At 51.4% G+C, this 22,846-nt stretch overlaps 1 protein-coding gene and 1 pseudogene across 3 annotated transcripts in view; both read left to right on the plus strand.

The window, feature by feature from the left end:
* Positions 1–22,600, plus strand: part of Aacs (acetoacetyl-CoA synthetase) — a 43,836-nt gene extending 21,236 nt beyond the window's left edge. Inside the window, exons 6-18 of one of the 3 annotated variants that reach the window (XM_027413860.1) lie at positions 2,770–2,884; positions 2,956–3,037; positions 7,068–7,215; positions 11,050–11,130; positions 11,970–12,094; positions 14,862–14,926; positions 15,037–15,159; positions 17,811–17,924; positions 18,286–18,411; positions 19,173–19,242; positions 19,426–19,484; positions 20,101–20,303; positions 21,445–22,600. In XM_027413860.1, the coding sequence (XP_027269661.1) occupies positions 2,770–2,884; positions 2,956–3,037; positions 7,068–7,215; positions 11,050–11,130; positions 11,970–12,094; positions 14,862–14,926; positions 15,037–15,159; positions 17,811–17,924; positions 18,286–18,411; positions 19,173–19,242; positions 19,426–19,484; positions 20,101–20,303; positions 21,445–21,582 (1,449 nt within the window). In that variant the 3' untranslated portion in view covers positions 21,583–22,600. Of the gene's footprint in view, positions 1–2,769; positions 2,885–2,955; positions 3,038–7,067; positions 7,216–11,049; positions 11,131–11,969; positions 12,095–14,861; positions 14,927–15,036; positions 15,160–17,810; positions 17,925–18,285; positions 18,412–19,172; positions 19,243–19,425; positions 19,485–20,100; positions 20,304–21,444 lie in introns of those variants that run through there. The other 2 variants (XM_035443346.1, XM_035443347.1) reach the window with 2 other exon arrangements.
* Positions 9,991–10,662, plus strand: LOC107978934 (annotated as a pseudogene).
* Positions 22,601–22,846: the final 246 nt, after the last annotated feature.

Genomic DNA, 22,846 nt, shown 5'->3' on the forward strand with positions numbered 1-22,846 from the left:
CGGGGCATGACTGTGACAGGCTTAGAACATGCCTATGGATCAAGGGCTTCAACATTGTTATGTATTTTTACTGGCAGCTGTTTTCTTACCACCTAACCAAGGGCTCTCCATTCATAGTCATGTCTCAGTCACAGAGCTGGCACAGAGTTCCTGTGCTTGTGTGGTTGAATGCTTCCTATAGTAAAGACCAGGTCAGGCACCTGTGTCTGTGCTGCAGGTGTCCAGGGGTCCTGGAAGTGTTGGGGCCCCCTTTGTATATAGGGTGAGTGAGGCTGGAGGGAGACAGGTGTAGGGTACCATTGTTGCTGCACCAGGTCCTGGATGCTCACCTCTCAAAAGCCAGTGTCTGGAAGTCAAGAGTTGGAGAAGAATCAGGTTTATTCACAGATGGAGGATGGAGAGGGCTCTCATTCCTGGTGTCCTGTCCTGGGAGAGTCTTGGGTGCAAAGGGGACTTTCATATGGGGGGAAGGAAGAGTGGAACAGGAAATCTGGGTCTCCATCACTCCAGGGGGAATCTCCCTTTCCCTTCTGTTCTGACCAGAGTACCACAGTGGGGTTCAGTGAACCGCTGGGGCTGACGGCCCCTCACAGGGACTTCTCTTGTGAAGGTGAGACCTCACAGCACCGCACACTTGCGTTCACTGGTAGGCAGGTGGTGATGGTTCCTCAGTCAGAAACTCTCTGAGGTGATAGCCACACTTTGGACATGGCTTGCTACACTGTGTGAGCTGTGTGTGAGTGACTTCCAGGGATAATGATATTCTTTTCAATCAGATTTGGTAAGAATTTTATTTTATTGGGGAAAAATAGGTTTTACTATTTTTATATGGTACTTTTATAAAAGTTAATAATTTTTTATATTATACTAATCCATTTTTTCATTTTAAATTTTACCCCCACCCCCTGCCCCCACAGAGTTTCTCTGTATAACAGCCCTGGCTGTCATGGAACTTACTCTGTAGACCAGGCTGACCTCAAACTGAGAGATCCATTTGCCTGCCTCCTGAGTGCTGAGATCATAGATGTATGCTGCCACACCCGGCCCTTAAGTTTTATTCTTATTCTTATTTATTCATTTATTTATTGTTTTTTTTTTTTTTTTGAGACAGGGTTTCTCTCTATTGCTTTGGAGGCTGTCCTGGAACTCGCTCTGTAGACCAGGCTGGTCTCAAACTCACAGAGATCCACCTGCCTCTGCATCCCGAGTGCTGGGATTAAAGGCCTGTGCCACCAATGCCTGGCTTATTCTTATTTTTTAAAATAACTGTGTGTTTCGTCTGTGTGGCATGCATGACACAACACGACTGTGGAGGTCAGAGGGCAACTTTTTGGAGTCAGTTCTGTCTTTTCCAGGATTGAACTCCGTCAGGCTAGTACTGCCAGCACTTACACCCTCTGGCTGGCTCAGCAGCCAGTTTGTTTTTGAGAAAGTCTTACTCTGAGCACAGCCTGACCTTGGACTCATGAACTCCTCACTCTAAGTGCTGGGCTGGCAGGCATGAGCAGCAGGGCCCTGCCTGTACCTCCTTTGAGACGTCTACATTGTGAACTCTCCTTTAGAATTGCAACCAGAAGCAACGCCAGCTGTCGTTTCCCCATGGCTGTTCAGTCTTGTTCATATTTTGGGAGAGTGGGGACCCTGGTGGGTTCCTGGCAAGTGCCCGACACACGGGAGGTGGAGTGAACACACTGTGCTCTGCCCTATCCATCAGTGTGCCACTGGGAAAATGACAGCATTGAGGTGAACTCAGTCCTGGAACCATTAGCTTCACAATGGGTTAGGGTGCATCAGAGCTCCAGGTGGGCTGTCAGGGGCAGATGGCCAGGCTGAGAGGATGCTGCTGGAGCACTGGAGGGGGTGGGCACCTTGAGCTCTGTCCCTCCCCTTTTGATTCCTGCTGAGCCAGCGCCTCTCCCTGCTGAGAGTCACCCAGAGGGGAGGTCTGGAAACACTGAGCACTGGAGCAGCTAATTAGTCTCACTTAGGGCCCTAATTAACCTAATGGTCTCTCTGCAGGTGGTTGGGCCTGCAGTCAGGTGGGGACCCTGTCTGTGATTCGTGGTGTCACTGTAGGTGTCCTCTGAGCAGCTGCTGGCAGAAGCACAGAGGGCAGAGGGGTGGAGCCTTCCCCCTGCCTCCCTGGCCTTGCTAACAGTGATGGCCTCCTGGCCATCCTGGGTGGGGTGGGGGCTAAGGAAGTCTGCTTCAGTGCTTTTATCTGTTCCCCTTGTGGGGAGTGCACCTAAGGGTCCCATGGCTGTGCCTGCCTATGTAGATTTGTATGGGTGGTAGGAAAGGGCTACCGTTGGTGGGCAGTGGATTCCCTGTGTGGTGCAGTTCTGTGGGTAAATCTGCTCCTCCAGCCAGGGCTTCCTGGGCAGCGTGTATGCTTACAGGAGAATGTGAACACTTGCAGGAGGATGCAGGTTCCTCTTACAATGAGGTTTCACAGAATCTTGCACTCTTCTGCAAGGCAGATGGCATTTGTTTGTGGAGGGCAGGGGTGAGAAGCTGTTTGTGCAGTGAGGGCCTTCTGTGGGGGCAGTTGGAACATTTTCTGTTTTAGGTTATGCTTCCGAGTCTTTGGGCTTTTTTAACATCGAGGCCTTCCTTGGTGTGGCCATGGCTTCCTAGATGTGACTGGAATTTGCATGGACTGCCTGTATTGGCTGCAAGCGTTGAGGACAGGTGGCATTGCTCGGCATTGAGACTGACATTTTCCCTCCTGCGTTTATAGTTTCCGATGACCGATCCTCTCATTTTCAGGGTGTGCTGGACCGGTTTTCTCAAATTCAGCCAAAACTTATCTTCTCAGTGGAGGCTGTTGTCTACAATGGCAAGGAGCATGGCCACCTGGAGAAGCTGCAGCGAGTTGTGAAAGGTACTTGGGGTCCTGCCCTGGGTGCATGTGCAGATGACAGCTGGGCCTGACTTTGTCCACCCCTCCTTCAGGACTTCCTGACCTTCAGAGAGTGGTGCTGATCCCCTATGTCCTCCCAAGGGAGAAGATAGACATTTCCAAGATCCCTAACAGGTGAGGAGTCACCACTCTCCAGACTAGGTCCATATATCTGAGGTGGGGAAGCCATTAGCTGAAACCCTCATTGTGGTATGGAGCATGGGAGGCCCCCATACTGAGTCTCTCCAGAATAGACAGCAGTGAAATGGCAGGAACCATCAGCTTCCTTACTGTCTTGCTGTGGTCGGGGAAGGCACCAGAACTGCTTTCCTGGATTGGGCAGAGCAGGCTGGTGTTACTTATGTTGTGTGCACAGGCATGCTCACCTGTGTCACCCATGTGGCACACTTGGGTTTGTACTTACATGTGGATGCTATGTGGATGGACATGGATGTGCAGTGTATGTGGCTAACCTGAATCCGTGGGTTCTTTATCTGTGGGTATGACCACCTACAGATGGTAAACATTTGGGAAACACCTGCGTCTGCCCTGAGCCTGTGCAGACCTTATTAGGGCCACTGTTTACACAGCATTTCTATTGTGTGTCCTCTAGAGGCGACTTAAGGCTGGGAACATGTCCTTTTGCTCTGTGCCTGTCCCCGCCTCCCCCAGGGTTTCTCTGTATGTGTAGCTTTGGACATCCTGAGGGCACTCTTTCTATACACCAGGCTCTGCCTCCCAAGTGATGGGATTAAAAAAGGCATGTGCTACCACCGTCCACCAGTGTCCCCTTTTGCAGATGGGCCAAGGACCTGCAGATTTTAGTCCCTCTGGGGTTCTTGAACCTTCGTCCTCCAGGACGCTGGGAAACAATGTTATTTGTTCCTGGCTGCTGCTGACCCCTTCTTTCTCTCCCCCCCTCATCCTGGCACTCGCTCTGTAGACAAGCCTGGCCTCAAATTCATAGAGATCCACCTGCCTCTGCCTCCCCAGTGCTGGGATTAAAGGTGTGTTCAACCACTGCCTGGCCTCATTCCTTTATGACATTGGTAATTTGCCAGTGGGTTAGGTCAAGGGTGTCTGTTTTTGTTGTGGTCCCTTTGACCTTCTGGGGACAGTTGAAGGGATCTGGTTACCTTTGCAGGGATCTTTCACTCAGCCTTAGCTCATGCTATTGGCAGGTGCTCCCCACCTCCCAGGCTAAAATCTGAGGCTGTGAGGAGGGGCTGTGGGGACATGGCAGCCCTCCCCAACCCCCTACCCCTGTGCCCTCTGTGAGGAGAGGATCAAGACAGGCAGTGAGCGAGTGACGTTGGACTCCCTGATTTTTGCAGGGTGCTGTCTGGGGCCCTGAAGGATGTGAAGCATGTGTTCTGACCTCCACAGGTGCAGTCTGCTTCAGAAGATGAGACGTACCTGTGGGTGGGGAAATGCTGGCCGCTAGGCCCACAGGACACAGTCTATCCACCCATCAGGAGGGAATGGAAGTACTCAGGAGCTGCAAGCTGCCTGGCTGCTTCTCTGTGAGATCTGGGGTGGTTGCCTCTGTTAGAAATAAATCAGGGTGCAAAGAAATACTCCGCCCCAAGTGTCCTGACGAGGCAAACTTTACTTTTGATGCAGAAGATGTGCGCTGGTAACTCAGGTGGTGACTGTCCTTTCCCCGCTGGCTGGGCTCTGACCTCACGGTCTCACTGGATTTGCTAGCCTGGAAAGAACTGGTGCACAGGAAATGGAGGAGGAAGGGAAGAGTGCCATTGCTCAAGGAGAAAAGGGGTCTCTGCCCTAGGTCACCAAATTCCTAGAATGCAGTAAGAGTTTTTGGGTAAACAAAGGTTTTAGTGGGTGGGTGGGTATTAAAATACTTGCATGAAAGATTTGAATTCTTTGTATCAAACACATGTTTTATAGTATTTGATAGACAAGATTCATGTTTGATATTTCTTGTGCTCCTGACTGGGCCTTGAGGTCTGTCCTTCACAGGGAGGGCATTTGCTACCTGGAAAGAATGTTGAGGGCTAAGAGCAGTTTGGCAAGACTTGGAAATAAGAGTCTGGAGAAGCCGGGCATTAGTGGCACAACGACTTTAATCTTAGCACTTGGGAGGCAGAGGCAGAGGCAGAGGCAGAGGCAGAGGCAGAGGCAGAGGCAGAGGCAGAGGCAGTGGCAGTGGCAGTGGCAGTGGCAGTGGCAGTGGCAGTGGCAGTGGCAGAGGCAGAGGCAGGCAGATCTGTGTAAGTTCAAAGCCAGCCTGGTCTACAGAGTGAGTTCTAGGGCAGGCTCCAAAGCAATACAGAGAAACTCTGTCTTGAAAAACCAAAACCAACCAACCAACCAAACAAAAAGAGTCTGGAGAGAAGGCTCAGCAGGTTAAGAGCACTGGCTGCTCTACCAGAGGTCCTGAGTTCAATTCCCAGCAACCACATGGTGGCTCCTGGCCATTTATAGTGGGATCTGATGCCTCTTCTGGCATACATGTGTACAGCACTCATAAATCTTTAAAAAAAAGAGTCTCCTGTTTGAGTTCTGATCCCAGCTGGGTGGCCCATGCCAGTAATTCACCTGTCTGTGTTCTTGCCATCCTTTAAGTGCCGATGGTACATCCTTCTGTGAATTAAATAGGTCAATGCTGGGACAAGTGCATAGTTAGCTATGGGTAACAGTGTGTCCCTGTGAGGTCCAGTGGATTCTGTCCCTTGAAGCCACCTATGACCACAGATAGCTGTGTGTGAGTGCATTGTGAGCTGACCTAAGTATTTGCTCCTCTGGACTCAGGCAGCTTGCTGTCCTGATAACTTACAGCCAAATGGAGGAAATCTGGTCTCATTCATGTAACCCTAGATTTAGCCCTGGTGTGTCTGAGGAGGCCGTGGTGCAGAGATGAGGAGAGCCAGGGACTTCTGTTTCTCAGTAACTGATATAAAGTGAGGTGGTCAGGAGAACCACATCCACTGGTTGGTTTTTCTGTATAACCAGCTGAGCCGTCTGTCCCCTCACGCAACCCCAGGCACCAGCCGCTGCCATCGTTTTCTTAAGATTGCTGGCTGTCACAGATAAACCTGAACAGTGAACTGCTGGTCCAGAGAGCACATGCAGGGCAGAGCCTCCCCTGGTCTTTTCATTTTTAGGAGAGAAACAAAAGCAATGGTTATTTACTGTGATTTATGGTGCCTTTGAAAGAAAGGGCTTTTCTCTGTGGGAAGTGTCCATTAAACTGGCACTTCACAGAATAGGGTTTCGGAGGAGGTGTATGTGGGGGTGCGGCTGTCAGAACCATGTTGGATGTCTTTTTTTAAAGCTATTCCCTGTCCCTGGTCTCTGAGGCATGTCTTCTCATGCCAGGTGGGGCGGGTTTCAGTGTCATTAGCCTCGGCAAATTGCTGAGTTTAATGACATCCCACCTCCTTGCTTAGAAGAGAGAGTTTGATTTGTCAGAAAACGGAGACCTGCTGTTCCCGTTTGTTCTGTGGTTCTGGGCCACCCACATCTGGTGGCTTCTGGTGGCTGTGGGTTGAGGCAGGGCAGAACTTAGTTAACAGCTTGAGTTAGTTGTATTTATTCTGGGTCAGATATTTACACATGGCTGCTGTAGGCCCCATGATGTAATAAATGAGGGTGATATGTATTTGCTGTGGTGGCTTTGGGCCAGTTATTTTACCTTCCTGCTGTGCCCTTCTGCCCCTGCCCCAGGGTGGGGAAGCCTTCAGGTTCAGCTATGGGACAGGCACTCCTGTCTGGGGCTGCTCATCAGGAGGTGAAGTGTGAACAAGGAAGTGGACTGGTCCACACTGGTCCTGGGGCCTGTGGACAGTGATAGGTTAGATGTGAGCTAGGCTTCCCAGAAGTGTAGAGAGGATTGTCTTGGGTGGGGAAGGGGTTGTCTCTAAAGAGCTGGCCCTTGGTGCAAGAAACTCGGGCACCTAATCTTCATGTTTGGTGACTTCCCCTTTAGCCATCTTGAATCTGGGAGTCTGACCTTTCCCTTCCTCAGTCACTGGGCTCCCATACTCAGTCAGCATCCATGGGTACCAGGTGAGCCAGTACTCCAGGCTCTTCTGGTAGATGAGGAGGGATCTTGGGCCATATCTAGCTGGGGGCAGAATCAGCAGGCCTCTTCTGGCATTCTGGAATGTTCACTGTTGGTTTCTCATGTTCCTGCCTACAGTGTGTTCCTGGATGATTTCCTGGCAAGTGGGACAGGCGCGCAGGCACCTCAGCTAGAGTTTGAACAGCTGCCTTTTAGCCACCCTCTGTTCATCATGTTCTCCTCGGGCACGACAGGAGCACCCAAGTGCATGGTGCACTCTGCTGGGGTAGGTGGCTTTCCTATGCTGTTTTTAAGATCTAGCTATTATATATACAGTGTTCTATCTGCATGGTATGCTTGCAGGACAGAAGAGGGCATCAGATCCTATTATAGATGGCTATGAGCCACCATGTGGTCACTGGGAATTGAACTCAGGACCTTTGGAAGAACAGTTAGTGCTCTTAACCTCTGAGCCATCTCTCCAGTTCTCCTATGCTGGTCTTAACAGTCATCAGACAAGTCTGTTCTGCAGAGTCCCCAGGGGGCTGCTTTTCTCTGAGTGCCATGCTTCCAGGAGACCCAGAGCTGGCCCAGGGTAGTGAGCATTGCATTCTTGGCTGTGATGGCTGTTAGGCTGCAGGTAGTATAGAGCACACTGTAGCCTGAGGAGGAGGCACCCTGTGAGCCAACCACCTTGACACTGCTGGTTGTGGGCCCCCAGGATTGTGAGCTCAGAGGGTGAGCTGCCAGCATTTTCAAAACGCAAGTAGGAAAGAGGACAAGTTGTGTCAGCCTATCAGACTTGCAAGGGGTGTGGCTGTAGGGGACTGACTGACTGTAATATGTGTATGGACTCCAGCAGGAGCTGGGTGGCCTTTGAGATTTACATGGAACTGTAGGTTGTGGTCCAAAACACTCAAAAGCCACTAGATTAGCTGTGAGACTAATTAGCAGGAGGGATGCCTGCTTTTTGGGGGCGGGGCATGAAGACTGAGTGTCAGGAGGTTGGCTTCTCCAGAGGCCTCACTCCTTGCCTGGTCAGTGGCCTTCTCGTGTTCTCAAATGGCCTTTCATGAGATACCCAGGCCTTAGTCTGTTTTCTCTTCTATGACTGAATGCTTCAGACGAGGGTGGGTCTGGACCATGGACCTGGGCACATGGGTCACCATTCTTCCTGTCTGGTGCATTTAAGATGGACAGATAGGAGGAGTCATGTTTTTTCTGTCCTCATCCTGCCTGCCCTTGTATCTCCAGGGAACTGACCAAGCATCTTGCCTGGTTTTGAGAGTCCCCTCCCCTCTTTTGTTTTTATTGTTATTTGAGACAATAACTGACTGTGTGGCCCAGGCTGACCTTGAACATGGCAATCCTACAGCCTCAGCCTCTGAACACTGGGATAGCTAGCATATGTAATTGTACACGGTCTGGAATTCATTGCCTTGAAAATAGGTGAGCACAGATTGGGGGAGAAGATAGTGTTGCCCTATAGGGTCAGAGGTCATCACTGGCTTGTTGCTAGGGTTCCTACATCCATGGGAGTGTCTTAGAAAGCAGTGCCCCATTCTTTCCTTTCACTTATTCAGGGCTAGGACTGTGGCTTAGCAGCCAGCAGATGCCTGGCTGCTAAGCCACAGCCCAGCATGTATGTACCCTGGGTTCTGTCCCCAGCACTGAAAAACAAAGCAAAGCAAAACAAACAAACAAATTAACAACCCAAAGCTCTTGTTTGCCACCCAGGGAGCACAGTCAGCATGGCTGTTTAACTGTCAAAGGATAGGTGTGGGTGTGGATGTGGAGAGAACAGCAATGCTATGTTTTGAGCATAGAACCCGAGGGTGACAGACAGGTGCATGGTGGTCTAATCCTTGGGAAGACTCATTCTTGTTGCAGATCCATTATGATCGGAAGGAGGTGCTTTCTCCTGAACCCCGTTGTTATTTCTCTCTCTCTCTCTCTCTCTCTCTTTCTCTCTCTCTCTCTCTCTCTCTTTCTCTTTCTCTTTTTTTTTGAGACAGGTTTTCTCTGTGTAGCTCTGGCTGTCCTGGAACTCACTCTGTAGACCAGGCTGGCCTTGAACTTAGAGATCCACCTGCCTCTGCCTCCCATGTGCTGGGATTAGAGGCGTGTAACACTGGCATGGTTGTTACTTCTCTGTGGCTGTGATAAAATATCTCAACAAAAAACAGCTTAGAGGAGAAAAGGGCTTACCCTGGCTAATAGGTCCCATCAGGGTGTGGAAGGCGTGGCAACATAGAACACAAGGCCAACCCTGTCTTGAAAAACCAAAAAAAAAAAAAAAAAAAAAAAAAGAAAAAAAAACAAGGCCACTTGGTAGTCAGGAAGTAGAGAACTGGAAGTGGGGCCAGACTTTAAAATCTGAAAGACATACTTCTTCCAGCAAGGCTCCAGCTCCTGAAGGTTTCATAACAGCGCCACCTGCTGGGGACCAAGTGTTTGCATCTATGAACCTATGGAGGCATTTCTCATTCAAACAACAGCAGCTTTGGGTGGAGGTCCTCCTTCGATTGGACTTCTCTTGAGTGTGTGACATGAGTCTGGTGTGTGACATGTGGGGTCTTGTGTCAGCCCCATGGCTCTTCCATAGCCTGTGAGCCTCTTATAAGCCTGGCACTCACACATCTGGGCCAGGCCCAGGCAGTGAGCTGATCATTCCAAGGACATCAAAGGGTGGCATCCCCAGTCTGCCCTCAGGATCTCATAGGTGGCCTAGTATAGAGACAGGAAGAGCAAGGCTGAGGGTGAAGTGGTGGGCAGTAGACACTCACAGTGCTAGCTAGCTAGACTCAGCTCTGAGAAGGAAGCTCCCCCCGCCCCACCCTCCAGCTAGAGCTGCTGGGGATGTACATGTGCAGGGTAGGAGTTGTGCTGACCCGTCCTGGGGGATCTGGAGGAACAGATGCAGGCCTCGGGGAGGGTGTTTCCTAGGCTGTGCATTGTGGATTTGGAGCCTGGTACTGTTGCCTAGTAAATACTGAAACCAAAAGTGGAGGGTGGCCTGCTTTGCAGACACCGCTGTCCCCTGTCACCTCTTCCTGCAGCCATGGTCAACCCTGCTGTATTCTTCAACATCACGGTCGATGGTGAGCCCTTGGGCTGCGTCTCCTTCGAGCTATTTGCAGACAAAGTTCCAAAGACAGCAGAAAACTTTCATGCTCCGAGCACTGGAGAGAAAGGATTTGATATAAGGGTTCCTCCTTTCACAGAATTATCCCAGGATTCATGTGCCAGGGTGGTGACTTCACACGCCATAATGGCACTGGCAGTAGGCCCATCTACGGAGAGAAATTTGAGGATGAGAACTTCATCCTGAAGCATACAGGTCCTGGGATCTTGTCCATGGCAAATGCTGGACCAAACACAATGGTTCCTAGTTTTTTATCTGCACCGCCAAGACTGAGTGGCTGGATAGCAAACATGTGGTCTTCAGCAAGGTGAAAGAAGGCATGAACATTGTGGAAGCCATGGAGCATTTCGGGTCTAGGAATGGCAAGAAGATCACCATTTCCAACTGTGGGCAACTCTAATTTTTTTGACTTGTGGGTTTCTTACCTACCTTCTGTAGCTCAGGAGAGTATCCATCTGCTCTATCTGCTCATAATGCCCTGTAATCTCTGCTCTCACTGAAATTCTTTGGGTTCCATATTTTTCTCATTCCCCTCCAAGTCTAGCTGGATTGCAGAGTTAAGTTTATGATTATGAAATAAAAACTAAGGAAGAATAAAAGTAAGTGGAGGGTGTGTGAGAGATGTCCCGTGTAGTTCCCTCTGCCATGGTGCCTCTGAGCTCTGTGTTTAGGTATCTTCTCCCAGGAGAGCCCAATAGCAAGGACACATCTGCTCTTGGCCCTTGAGCTTTCTTTCCCACCTCAGTGAAGGTCACCTCTCTTCTTCCTGAAGTTAGTATGTCTCTGATGGGATGGGCACGGAGAGCTCATGGGTAGATGGGATGTACTGGGACTTCCTGATTGATGCTTGGGTGTCTGATGGCAGAATGACACAGAAGCTGGTCCTTAGAGCCAGAGAGTTCCAGTTGGCTTTCTCAGGGAAGGGGAGATGGACACTGTGCCTCACCCACACCTTGCTCCCCCTCTCTCCTGCAGGGCACCCTTATCCAGCACCTGAAGGAGCACATACTACACGGCAACATGATGAGCAGTGACATTCTGCTCTACTACACAACGGTGTGTCCTGTGGCCTTCTGCTGCCCCTACTGGGACTGGGTGGTACAAGGGATGGCAGGTGGATGTGGCCTGGAGCAGCATGGGGGTGCTGGCACTAGTCCAGAGCTTGAGTTGGGAGTTGGGGTGTGTGAGTTGGGAGTTGAGGTGTCTGAGTTGGAAGTTGGGGTGTGCCTGTCCAGTCTGGAGAGGTTCCAAAGGATCTAGCAGTGCTTCTTGGGTGGTGTATCTGTTTCTTTTTTTAGTACCTGGGATTGAACCCAGGTCCTCAAGCATGCTAGGCAAGTGCTCTACCACCGAACCACATCCCTAGTCCTTTATTGTTTTCATGTTGAGATAGCATCTAGCTGAGTTTTCCAGGCTAGATGGTGCTTAACTCTGTTGACTAGACTGGCCTTGAACCCATGATCTCCTGCTGCAGCATGCACCACCATTCCTTGCTTTCTGGGAACTTACTCACCAGCTGTATGTACCCATCTCCCGATACTAACTCTAGGGTGCTGGGTGACACTCAGATACCCAGCAAGTCTTCCTGGTCCATGCAAGGGAGCTTAGGTGCCCCTTTGCCCTCCAGGTTGGAGATTCCTGCTGGAATTCCTCTCTCCCTTGGGTTTTTGTTCCATATCTGCCCAGATTTTACCCGAGTAGTTGGAGGAATAGTCAGTGGCCCTGCTTGTGTCATTTTCTTTTAGAACATTTTTTGTTTGTTTAGATTGGCTTTCATAATGTAATTAAGGCCGACTCCAAACTTGCAGTCCTCCAGCCTCTCCCCATTGCCCTCGGCACTAGGATTCCAGGCCAGCACCTCTGCCTGGCTAACCTGGTCTCTCTGTTTTCGGCAGGTCGGCTGGATGATGTGGAACTGGATGGTATCAGCCCTGGCCACAGGAGCATCCTTGGTCTTGTATGATGGCTCCCCGCTGGTCCCGACACCCAATGTGTTGTGGGACCTTGTGGACAGGATAGGGTAGGTACCCTGGATCTTGCTCAGTTGACCCAAGCTGTCAGTATTGTTGGCTTGCTGGGGGAGGCCCAAGGGAGAGAGAGCTAACATCCCAGCTTCTACCCAAGAGTTCTTTGTCTTTCTGTTTGAAAGGGTGTGGAGGGTGCTGGAAACAGAGGGCATGGAGGTAAAGACAGGTCCCACCCTCGGCCTGTTGCTTGTGGAGTAAGGACTGGTCCTCAGGGAGGGAACTTTGAGAGGCCAAAGGAGTGGGGTTAGCTCTTGTGTTCTGCTCTAGTGGGATGGTAGCCAGTACCTCATGTGTGAGACAAGAATTCTACCTCTGAGTTATAGCCTTCAGATGCCTGCCTTTCTTTTTTTCTTCCTCCCTCATTCTTCCATTCCTTCTACTTTTTTTATTTCTAAATTCTTAGTTAAATTCCCTTTTAGTAGAAATTGCATATTGAAAGAGTTCAGGTGATGTTTTGATTGACTATGTGTGGTAAAGTGGCAATGGCTGTCAATCAATCGATGTCACACCCTGGCCTTGAGTAGTGACTGTATTCTTCTGTGTACTCTGTGGAGCATAGGTGATTCCCTGTGTGATTCCAGGGAATCTCAGATCAAGCAGGACTGAGGGTGTAGGTAGCTGTTTATGTAGGGTATCCCTAGGCTCAAGTGAACTGGAGAAGGCTGGTGCCTGCAGCCAGGCACATACGTGGAATGTGAGGACAGTAGCTTATTGAGACTGCATTCCCACCTACTTTACTAAGTCCTCCTGGGACAGCGTGTCCAGCTGTCTGTTGTAGTCTTCCCCAAGGAACCAAAGGTATACTGTAGGTACTTCGTGGCCTCTGAGGGGTGTGGCTGCCTGTGGCCTTGCCCACTTCTCTCTCCCTGGTGGATGCTAGTGGGAGCCCTAAGTAAGGTACAGAGGTCGCATTTGGGCAGGACATAGCATTGAGCATCTCTTGGTGACTGGGGATTATGAAAATGTTGTCAATAGAGACCCACCCCAGACACCCTGTTCCACCAGCACTTGGTGGATGAATTCATTGCCAGTGATGGAGGCTCAGACTTCTGTCGCCAGCAGTACTGCTCTGTCATGCTCAGCCACCAGCTAGAACCACTGTGATGAAAGCAGAAGGAGCTGCTAGTGACTTTTTTTTTTTTTTTTAACATTTTAACACTTATTGATTGTGTGTGTGGCTGTGTGCATGCCATAGTGTACAGGTAGAAGTCAGAGGACAACTTGTTGGTAGTCTAATCCTGGGATTAAACTCAAGTTGTCAGGTTGATGGCAGGCACCTTTACCCACTGAACTGGCCCACCGCTAAGGTTTTTAAATCCTGACCATTAACATTTTACATAAAACTGCCTGGCCAGAGTCATGCTATTAAAATTCCAACACGTGGCTCACAGTGTTAATGAGGAGTCTGTTTCCTAGTGAGACTGTGGTTGGCCAAAGGTTAATTGTATTCCTTGATACCTGCGAGCCGGGCTTCAGGAAGAGAGAGGTTTTGATGTGGGGTGGGTGTAGTGGGGGAAGCTTCCAGAAGGGGGATGGAGAGGAAAATGAATGTCATTGGGGCTTCAAGCTCCAATGTAGTGTGTGATACATGCGTGTGAGATTATTTTTATATGTGCATGTACACATGTGAAAGTGCACTTGTGTGCACGAGATTCCATGTGCATGTGTGTACACATGAGTGTGACCTGCAGGTTGTGTGCATGCACACATGCGAAGCCAGTGAGCTCATAGACCTGTGGGCTGGTCCCATGCAGGGTGTACACACTGAGTCTGTGTCCAGTACTAAGTCGTGGTCTTATGAGGTGCCACCTGCTCCCTGGTGGAGCATACCTCCTTACTGCCCAACATGGTAGGTGTGGCTTCATTCCTAGGCCGGGACTGCAGCCCTCAAGTCTCTGCTCAGCTGTCAATGTCAGTGCGAAACACAGGCGCAGGGTAGATGGGTAGGGGGATGCCCCATCCCAACCCGTCCTGAGACTAAAACAAGGTTAAGTGTGGACCGGCAAGATGTCTTAGTGGATGAAGGTACTTGCTGCTGCTACATCTGAAAATCTTGAGTTCAATCCCCAGGACCCAGGTCAAAGCCTGCAGGTTGTCCTCTGACCTCTACATGCGTGCTCTTCACCCCACAACAAAATAAATAAAAACGCAATTAAAAAGAAATGAAGAAACCCATTTGCCTTTTAGCCAGAGGCACTAGCCAGGATCAGCAGATTAGTGGCATCCTTAGGACCTCAGAGCTTTTCATACATGTCCAAAAACTAGGAGCAAGTCTAGCTTGTGATACCAGCTTCTGAACAGCAGATGGCGCCACGAGCTCTAACTCCCCAGACTCAGACCAGACCCTTTAGAGCTGGCTTTTCTTATTGAGGTGAGCCCAAGGAGTGACAATTTTGGTTAAACATGGGGCCAGAGCTCTGAGCTCGCTATCTTGGGACATAGGGCAGTCAGTCACCCATCTGCAAGGGCCATGTGGCAGTAAGACAGCCCTGCATGGGAGTCCTCACTGTGAGTGGCTTTTTTATCCCCTGGAGGGAGTTGATCACTTCTCACTGTCGTAGGCCTCTGCTTGCGCCAGGCCTCTGTTCCATATGGATCCCTGCCGGACCAGGATGTGATTGGACAGAGCAGGCCTGGAGCTGAATCAGGAGTGCAGGAGGTGGGAGACCGTGGCTGGAGTCTGTTACTCATAACAGACTTGGAAGCTTTGGGGCCCTGCGGGAGGCCTGAAAGTGTTTTTCTCTCCCACCTGTGTCGTAGTATCACCATCCTGGGAACAGGAGCCAAGTGGCTGTCAGTGTTGGAGGAGAAGGACATGAAGCCAGGTGAGTGGCCCTTCAGTCCATGTTTCCAGGAACTGACATCCTGTGTCCTGCATGTAAGTGTGGCTGAAGGCAGTGGGCTTGGCCTAATCTCTGGTCATTTTTACCCCCAGTGGAAACTCACAATCTCCACACGCTCCACACTATCCTGTCCACTGGCTCACCGCTGAAAGCCCAGAGCTACGAGTATGTATACAGATGCGTCAAGAGCAGTGTACTCCTTGGCTCCATCTCAGGTAGGGCTGAACACAATGGCTGCCAGAGGAACAGGGGAAAGGAAGTGTGGGGTTGCCCTTGGAAGCTGTAGATGGGTGCCATAGTTAGGAGCATCATAGCAGTGGTATGGCAAATGGTAGGTTGTAGGGTTAAAGAGCACTTGCTATTCTTGAAGAAGACCAGAGTGCGGTTTCTTAGCACCCATGTTGGGTGGCTTTAGCCACCTGTAACTCAAGTTCCAGATTCTCTCCTCCTGGCGTCCTTGGGCTGTCTGTCTTAGTTAGGGTTTCTAAGCTGTGAAGAGACACCATGACCACAGTAACTCTTATAAAGAAAACATTTAATTGAGGTGGCTTGCTTACATTTTCAGAGGTTCAGTCCATTATTGTGTCAGGAAGTATGGCGGTGTGCAGACATTCATGGTGCTGGCTACATCGTAATATTCAGGGAACAGGAAGTGGACTTATAGCTTGAGCATAGGAGACCTCAAAGCTCACTCTCATAGTGACACATGTCCTCCAACAAGGCCATACCTACTCTAACAAAGCCACACCTCCTAATAGTGCCACTCCTTTTGGGGGCCTTTTTCTTTCAAAACCCTTTTTCTCTCTTCCTGTATAACACACACACACACACACACACACACATACACACACACACACACACACACAGAGAGAGAGAGAGAGAGAGAGAGAGAGAGAGAGAGAGAGAGAGAGAGAGAGAGAGAGAGAGAGAGAGAGTGTGAGTGTTCAGGGTCCACAAGAAAGGTCCCTTTCTTGAAGTGTTTCTGGTCAGATGTTCTCTGTGTGGGCGAGTGTTTGGATGCACGAGTGTGAGGACATGTGTGTAAGGGTTGAACATGTGTATGTCTATGGGATGTGTGTGTGTGTGTGAGAGGGCTGCTGTGGACGTGACTTCAGGTGCATCACACTTCCCTTCAGCAGTGTCTCTTGACTGTGCTCTCTCGGTCCATGGGAATCTATGGATCATGTCTCTTTTCTCTGTAAATTTGCCTCTTGTAGGGAGAGCATTATGGTGCCGGCCCTCTGCCCTCCCTGCTGCTCTGTTTCTTTTGGTTCTGAAGGTCTGAACACTTTCAGAGCTGGCTAGGTTTATATCCAAATCTCTTTCAATGCACCTGTGATTCCTCAGCCCCATTATTGTCCAGCCTCTCTCACACCTCATGTCCTCTGGTCCATTTGTTCCTGAGACTGCAGTGCATCCTGCCTTCATTGATTTGGTCTCTGGGATGTCCTGGATGCTGCCTGGGTGTCTCTAGCCAGCTTGGCCTGTGTCAGGACCTGGCCTGTCTTCTTGGTGTGGCCCCTGCCCCATTCCTGTTGTGAGCTAAAGCAAACCTTGGTCGTGGTGGCAGTGAACATGGAACCTGGGGTGGACATAAAGGAGACAAAGTTGCAGAGGTTTTTGCCTGGGGAGAAGCAGCTGCACAGAGTCACAGAAGGGACACTCACGTGGCTCAACCCTTCCCACACCTGCCTGTACCTGGAGGAGGAAGTGGTTATCCTTGTAGCATAGTTTTAGGGCATCTAGATACCTAGTGTGAGGATCAGAGTGTCCACATGGACTCTGTGCATCTCCTCAGGACTCCTGGCTGGGATCCACAAGCCCACTGTGGTCCAGGTGACTCTGCTGTGTTCCAGTGTATGTTTGTGTCCAGGTGTGGTGTGAATGTGAGTTGTATACGGTGGGTCTGTGTGTCTGTGGGGAGGTGTGTGGTATATGCCATCAGGTGAGGCTCAGTATCTTAAGACTTGGGCTTTCATGCCACCAGCTTTTGGAGAGCATTTGCTAAGTCCTTGGGTAGGGAGGCTCAGTCAGAGAGGACACCAACAGACATAGGGGCAGACACTGAGCGGGGCCCAGTCAGAGAGGACACCAGCAGACACAGGGGCAGGCACAGAGCAGGGTTCAGTCAGAGAGACAGACATAGGGACAGACACAGAGTGGGGTTCAGTCAGAAAGGACACCAGCAGACATAGGGGCAGACACAGAGCGGGGTCCAGTCAGAGAGGACACCAGCAGACACAGGGGCAGGCACAGAGCGGGGCCCAGTCAGAGAGGACACTCAGCAGACACAGGGGCAGGCACAGAGCGGGGCCCAGTCAGAGAGGACACCAGCAGACATAGGGGCAGGCACAGAGCAGGGTTCAGTCAGAGAGGACACCCAGCAGACATAGGGGCAGGCACAGAGCAGGGTTCAGTCAGAGAGGACACCCAGCAGACATAGGGGCAGGCACAGAGCAGGGTTCAGTCAGAGAGACAGACATAGGGACAGACACAGAGTGGGATTCAGTCAGAAAGGACACCAGCAGACATAGGGGCAGACACAGAGCGGGGCCCAGAGAGGACACCCAGCAGACATAGGGGCAGACACAAAGCGGGGTTCAGTCAGAGAGGACACCCAGCAGACATAGGGGCAGACACAGAGCGGGGCCCAGTCAGACAGGACACCAGCAGACACAGGGACAGGCACAGAGCGGGGCCCAGTCTTTGCCACTGCTGCCTCTCTTGGCAAGGGAGCCCTTGCTCTCAGGCATGTGTCTGTGGGAGTGGTGCTTATCCAGGTAGGTATGTGTCTTGCTGACAGGGAACCCTGTCCCCAAGGGTCACCTCTTCCTGAGGGTCACCTGTCCTCTGCTGTTGTTTGCAGGTGGCACTGACATCATCTCCTGTTTCATGGGCCAGAACTCATGTATCCCTGTGTACAAGGGTGAAATTCAAGCCCGGAACCTTGGCATGGCCGTGGAAGCCTGGGATGAGGAAGGTGAATGGCTCCCTGATTTTTCTGGGGAGTGAGGAGGGAGAATGCATGCACAGATGTGTCCTTTGCTTGTGATGATTCTTTATCTCCCTAACCGGGGGGGGGTGACTGTTCTCCCATGGAGAACACTGTCCCTTCCCAAGGGTGTGTTTTTGCACTCATAGGCCTCCTGACCCCAACTTTGGAGAAGTAGGTATTGAGATGGGGTGCCATGAGAGCAGGGGCTGGTGGGTATTAGGCTGTATGTGGATTTTGTCAGGTTGGTCACTTTTGCCTGCACCCAGCAAAATTGTCCTAAGTACGAGCGTAAGGAAGGGAGTGTATGTCAGAGTATTCCAGGCTCAGTCTTCTCCCTGTATGCCAGGGAAGGCCGTCTGGGGAGAGAGTGGCGAGCTGGTGTGCACCAAACCCATCCCCTGCCAGCCCACGCACTTCTGGAACGACGAGAATGGCAGCAAGTACAGGAAGGCTTACTTCTCCAAATTCCCTGGTAGGTGGGAGCAGGCTGGCACTGCACCTTGCCTGGCTAGGGCTTGGCTTCTCCAGCTTCCAGTGGCTCTCAGTATCTCATCAGTGCCAGCTTGAAAACAACCCAAGATCTGCAGCTGGGTTCAGTTGACCCTTACCCACCTCTGCTTTCACAGCCTCCAGCCACCAGCACTGTGCTGAGACCCACACGAGTCACTGGGGAGGGGGCAGAGAGCAGAGGGCAGAGGGCAGAGGGCAGAGGGCTGAGGGCTGAGGGCTGAAGGCTACCTGCCCTCTGGTCAGGGCTTGTATGCTGGTTCCAGTGGAAGTGGCAGTTGGAGGGAGGTCTGGAGACCGAGGAGGGTGATGGTGTGCAGCAGGTTGACTTATGCCAGACGCCACCCATGCCACCCTTACACGCTAACACTGCACTTTACCTTGTGAGGCTGCCTTGGAGAGGACCCTCCTCTCTATGGCCCTAATTCCTCCTGCCTGGCTTGGAGACTCTGCTAACACCCTCTGTCACCTCAGGGGTGTTTGGCTTTGTGTAGACTACATATGTGCTGAGGTCAGAGGCATGTGCCAACATATTTGACGCATGTGGTTCACTGTCTCACCTTCCCTGGCCTCTGTGCCTGCCTGATCAGCCATACACTACTTGTTCCTGAACTTAGCAAATCTGTGGCCAGCATCCCTTCCCATCCGTCCCTGCCTCAGGTGTGTGTCTGGGTGTATCCTAGTCCATCCCCGTAGTGTGACCGATTTGTTGTGCCTTTCTTGCAGGTATCTGGGCACATGGTGACTACTGCAGGATCAATCCTAAGACAGGAGGCATCGTCATGCTGGGCCGGAGGTGAGGTGTCCCCTGCTCCTGCCAGCCCTCTGAGCATGGGGGACATGTCCTGTGAAGTGAGAGGAGAGAGGGCAGCAGGTAGCAGTTGGTTCTAGAGGAGGAGCCTTACTGATAGGCGTGGTGCTTGCCAAGAGGGATGGGGCATTGCCACATGCTTTAGCCATGCGCCTCTTGCCTCTGCAGTGATGGCACCCTCAACCCCAATGGAGTACGCTTCGGCAGCTCGGAGATCTACAACATTGGTTTGTGCACTTCTCCTCTGCTACTCTCACTCGGGTCCAGGGTGGCTCCACAGGCACCAGGACCCTGATTCCCAAAGAGTCTGTGAGGGTGGACATGCATGTAGTGGGGTGAGGGTGGATCTCCATACATATGTCTTCCCTCTGGCCGCACTCGCACCTCCTAAAACTTCAGAAAGGGTGAAGGCAACTTGGCCTACATCTTCAGAGAAAGTTCAGAGCATTGGTTAATCTTATCTCTGCTTTCTGGACAAGGAAACAGAGGAACAGAGAGGGTGTGTGAATGCTGAAGGTCACACAGCACTGTACAGGACATCAGCGCTTCTGGCCTAGGCACTTGGTCCTAGCCCAGTCCCCAGAGCCACCCTTCTTGGGGCGATTGGCCTCCTTTGTCATGCTGATGAGATCTGAGCCCCAGGTAGTACTAGGTCAGTGTAGCCAGGTGAGTGACCTGAACTCACCTTTCTCCCTGTCAGTAGCATCTTAGTATGATGACATATGCCCTCATGTAGGCATCCCTCAGTCCAGGTGGCCCTGTACTCTCCCTTTCTGACTGGTGACATGGCATGGTGGTCTGTAGAGAGAGTCCTGTGAGGCTGTTTCCTTTCTGCTTCCACAGTGGAAGCCTTCGATGAAGTGGAGGACAGCCTGTGTGTCCCCCAGTACAACAGGGATGGCGAGGAGCGGGTGGTCCTGTTTCTGAAGATGGCATCTGGGCACACCTTCCAGCCTGACCTTGTGAAGCGCATCCGTGATGCCATTCGCCTTGGCCTGTCAGCTCGCCATGTGCCCAGCCTCATCCTGGAGACTCGGGGCATTCCGGTATGTTGTCTCTGACCTGGGCCTATGAAGGCTGGGGTGACTGCAGCTTGCTCTTACTTCTATATGGGTACCATGTTGCCTAGCAACCACCTTCACCCTCATGACGGCATTTTCAGCAGCTTCTGTGGGATGCCATATTGGGGCTGATGGCCTGAGTATGCCCTGCAGACAGCTGTGGGAACATGAACTCTGAAGGGAGCCACAGGTGTGCGTATTGGGGATTTTGTGGGGCCTGGGGAAGGGGCCTTTGAAGGCTCCCTCTTCTGGCTCAGTTGAGGTTGTAGTGGGGAATAAAGGCATGCATGTGCACATGTGTGCAAGTGTGTGAGCTGCAGTTGTCCATAGTTGCTGTGAGGCTGCCGTCCCACGCCTGTAGGCTGCTGCTCATTAGATGATGGGGGGCCACTGGGCTTGGGAGCTCCCCGTGCAGATGGAGCAAAGCATGTGTAGAGATGGACTCAGCTGGGCTGAGCTGGGTGAGACTTTGTGGGGCATGCTGGGAGTAGTCAAGCCATGATGTGACCAAGAACCACCTGGGGGTGGGGAGGAAGAGAGTCTGAGGTGCACACTGTGTGAGGATGAGTGAGTGTGTGAGTGAGTGAATCAGTATGTGAGGGAGCCAGTGTATGAGTGAGTATGCGAGTGTGAACGAGTGTGAGCGTGAGGCGAGTGAGTAACCCCGTCCTCTTGACACCCTTCCAGGCAGGGACAGGTCTGTCTTTATAACTGTTTCACATCTGAAGAAAGCATAGGAACAGGAGAAATCTGTCAGAGGGAGTGGCATCTGAGACAGGTGTGGTGTCACTCTGGTCAAGGACCATGTGGCACCTGGCGTGCCCACTCCAGGGCTCTTGGATGTGGGTCTGTGCAGTGCACAGCATTGGAGACTCCCACATGCTCATGTGGTCTTGACACAGGCATGGGATCCCATGGCAGGTCCCACAGATGGTGTCAGCGTTGCTTCTGATGTCCTTTACAATTGGTTCTCTACGGTGTCTGCAGATGCTGTGGCATGTGTTTGAAGCCACTGTGTTTTATGGGTCTTTTTGGAAGAAAATGTGGGCAGAAACCTGAGGCGTGGCTGCACTGTGTCGCCTCTGGTTTAAACATACCTCTGTTTGTCTCCTGCCTTTTCCCACAGTACACACTCAATGGCAAGAAAGTGGAGGTGGCTGTGAAGCAGGTGATGGCTGGGAGGGCTGTGGAGCACCGGGGGGCCTTCTCCAACCCTGAGACCCTGGACCTGTACCGGAACATCCCTGAGCTGCAGGACTTCTGAGCCAACGGCTCGCACACCATCTAGCTGTGCATGTGATGGAACTTAGGGACACTTTAGAGACCGCAACTGCTCCAGTTGGCCCTGGGAACTGTACATTCCGTGGGCTCGGAAATAACATTCCTGTTTCGGAGTCATTGGTGGGAACCAGGATGTGCCTGGCCTTCAGAGACTAAAAGGGCGCACTGAGGCTTGTTCAGCCCTGCTGCTGTAGGTCGGCACATAGGCTTGCAGGTGTGGGGCTGGTGGTGTTTTGTGACAGCACACCGGAGGAGCGATGTGGCCTTCAACCTCATGAGCCCATTGTCCCATCTTGCTCTATGAAGGTGAAATCATACTTAAACTCCCTGTCCTTAACTGGCCTGGCTCCCTTAGCTGTACTGTCCTCTCAAGAGCTGGCTGAAGCCAGGACACATGGCCCAGCGTGCCTGTCACCTCACAGCTGGCTGTTGGGACCCCTGGGCTGATGGCTCATGTACTGTCTGCCATGGCCAGAATACCATTCTAGGGAATTGTGAGTGACACTCCAGCCAGCCAAGAGCTCTCTGCTAAGGCAAGTCCCCTCTGCTGGCGAGTGTCTTTGACCATCTCTGGGTCTTAATAGCACAGTGTTTGAACAGGTCAAATGTTTTAAAGTTAATTGAGGATCTGGTATCTGGGGACACTTGAACCCCCTTAGGTATGGGCTGGGATCCTGGAGTCCTTCAGGGATGGAGCTGCCATGGTCAGAGGGAGATGGCCTCATGCTTCCTCTTAGTTCCTGGACTCTTTCTGTTGTGACTGACCTCTGCATTTGTAAATGGAGTCTCAGGCTTGGTCGTCAGGACTCGATGGTGCTTCTCATCTAGCGTGTGGAGTCTGTCACAAATTCTGGTGATTGTTTTGTATATATTTTTTTTTAAAACTGAGCACAATGTAAAACCTTTTGAATATGTCCTGGATTTTAAGTCTATAAGGGAAAAGTGCTATGAAGAATTTTATGAAATAAACTTGTGCTATGCACACCTGTACATGCACAGAAGACTTATGTTTCTCTGAGGTGACTGTACACCCATGTGTCAGCTCATGGCTGCGCCATGGAATCATGTGACCCAGAACAGTTGTTTAATGGTGTTTCCTGTACTCCTGGTGTTTAGCAATGGTCCTAGTTGTGTTAGGTCAGTGTCTAGGCCTCTTCACACCCTGGGCCACCCTGCCACCCAACCCTGAGTGGGTGGATTGTGCCAGCTAGCTGCAGACTCCAGCTCAGCCTTTCATAGCCTTCCTA

This window comes from Cricetulus griseus, chromosome 4 (assembly GCF_003668045.3).
Source record: "Cricetulus griseus strain 17A/GY chromosome 4, alternate assembly CriGri-PICRH-1.0, whole genome shotgun sequence".
Taxonomy (NCBI): domain Eukaryota; kingdom Metazoa; phylum Chordata; class Mammalia; order Rodentia; family Cricetidae; genus Cricetulus; species Cricetulus griseus.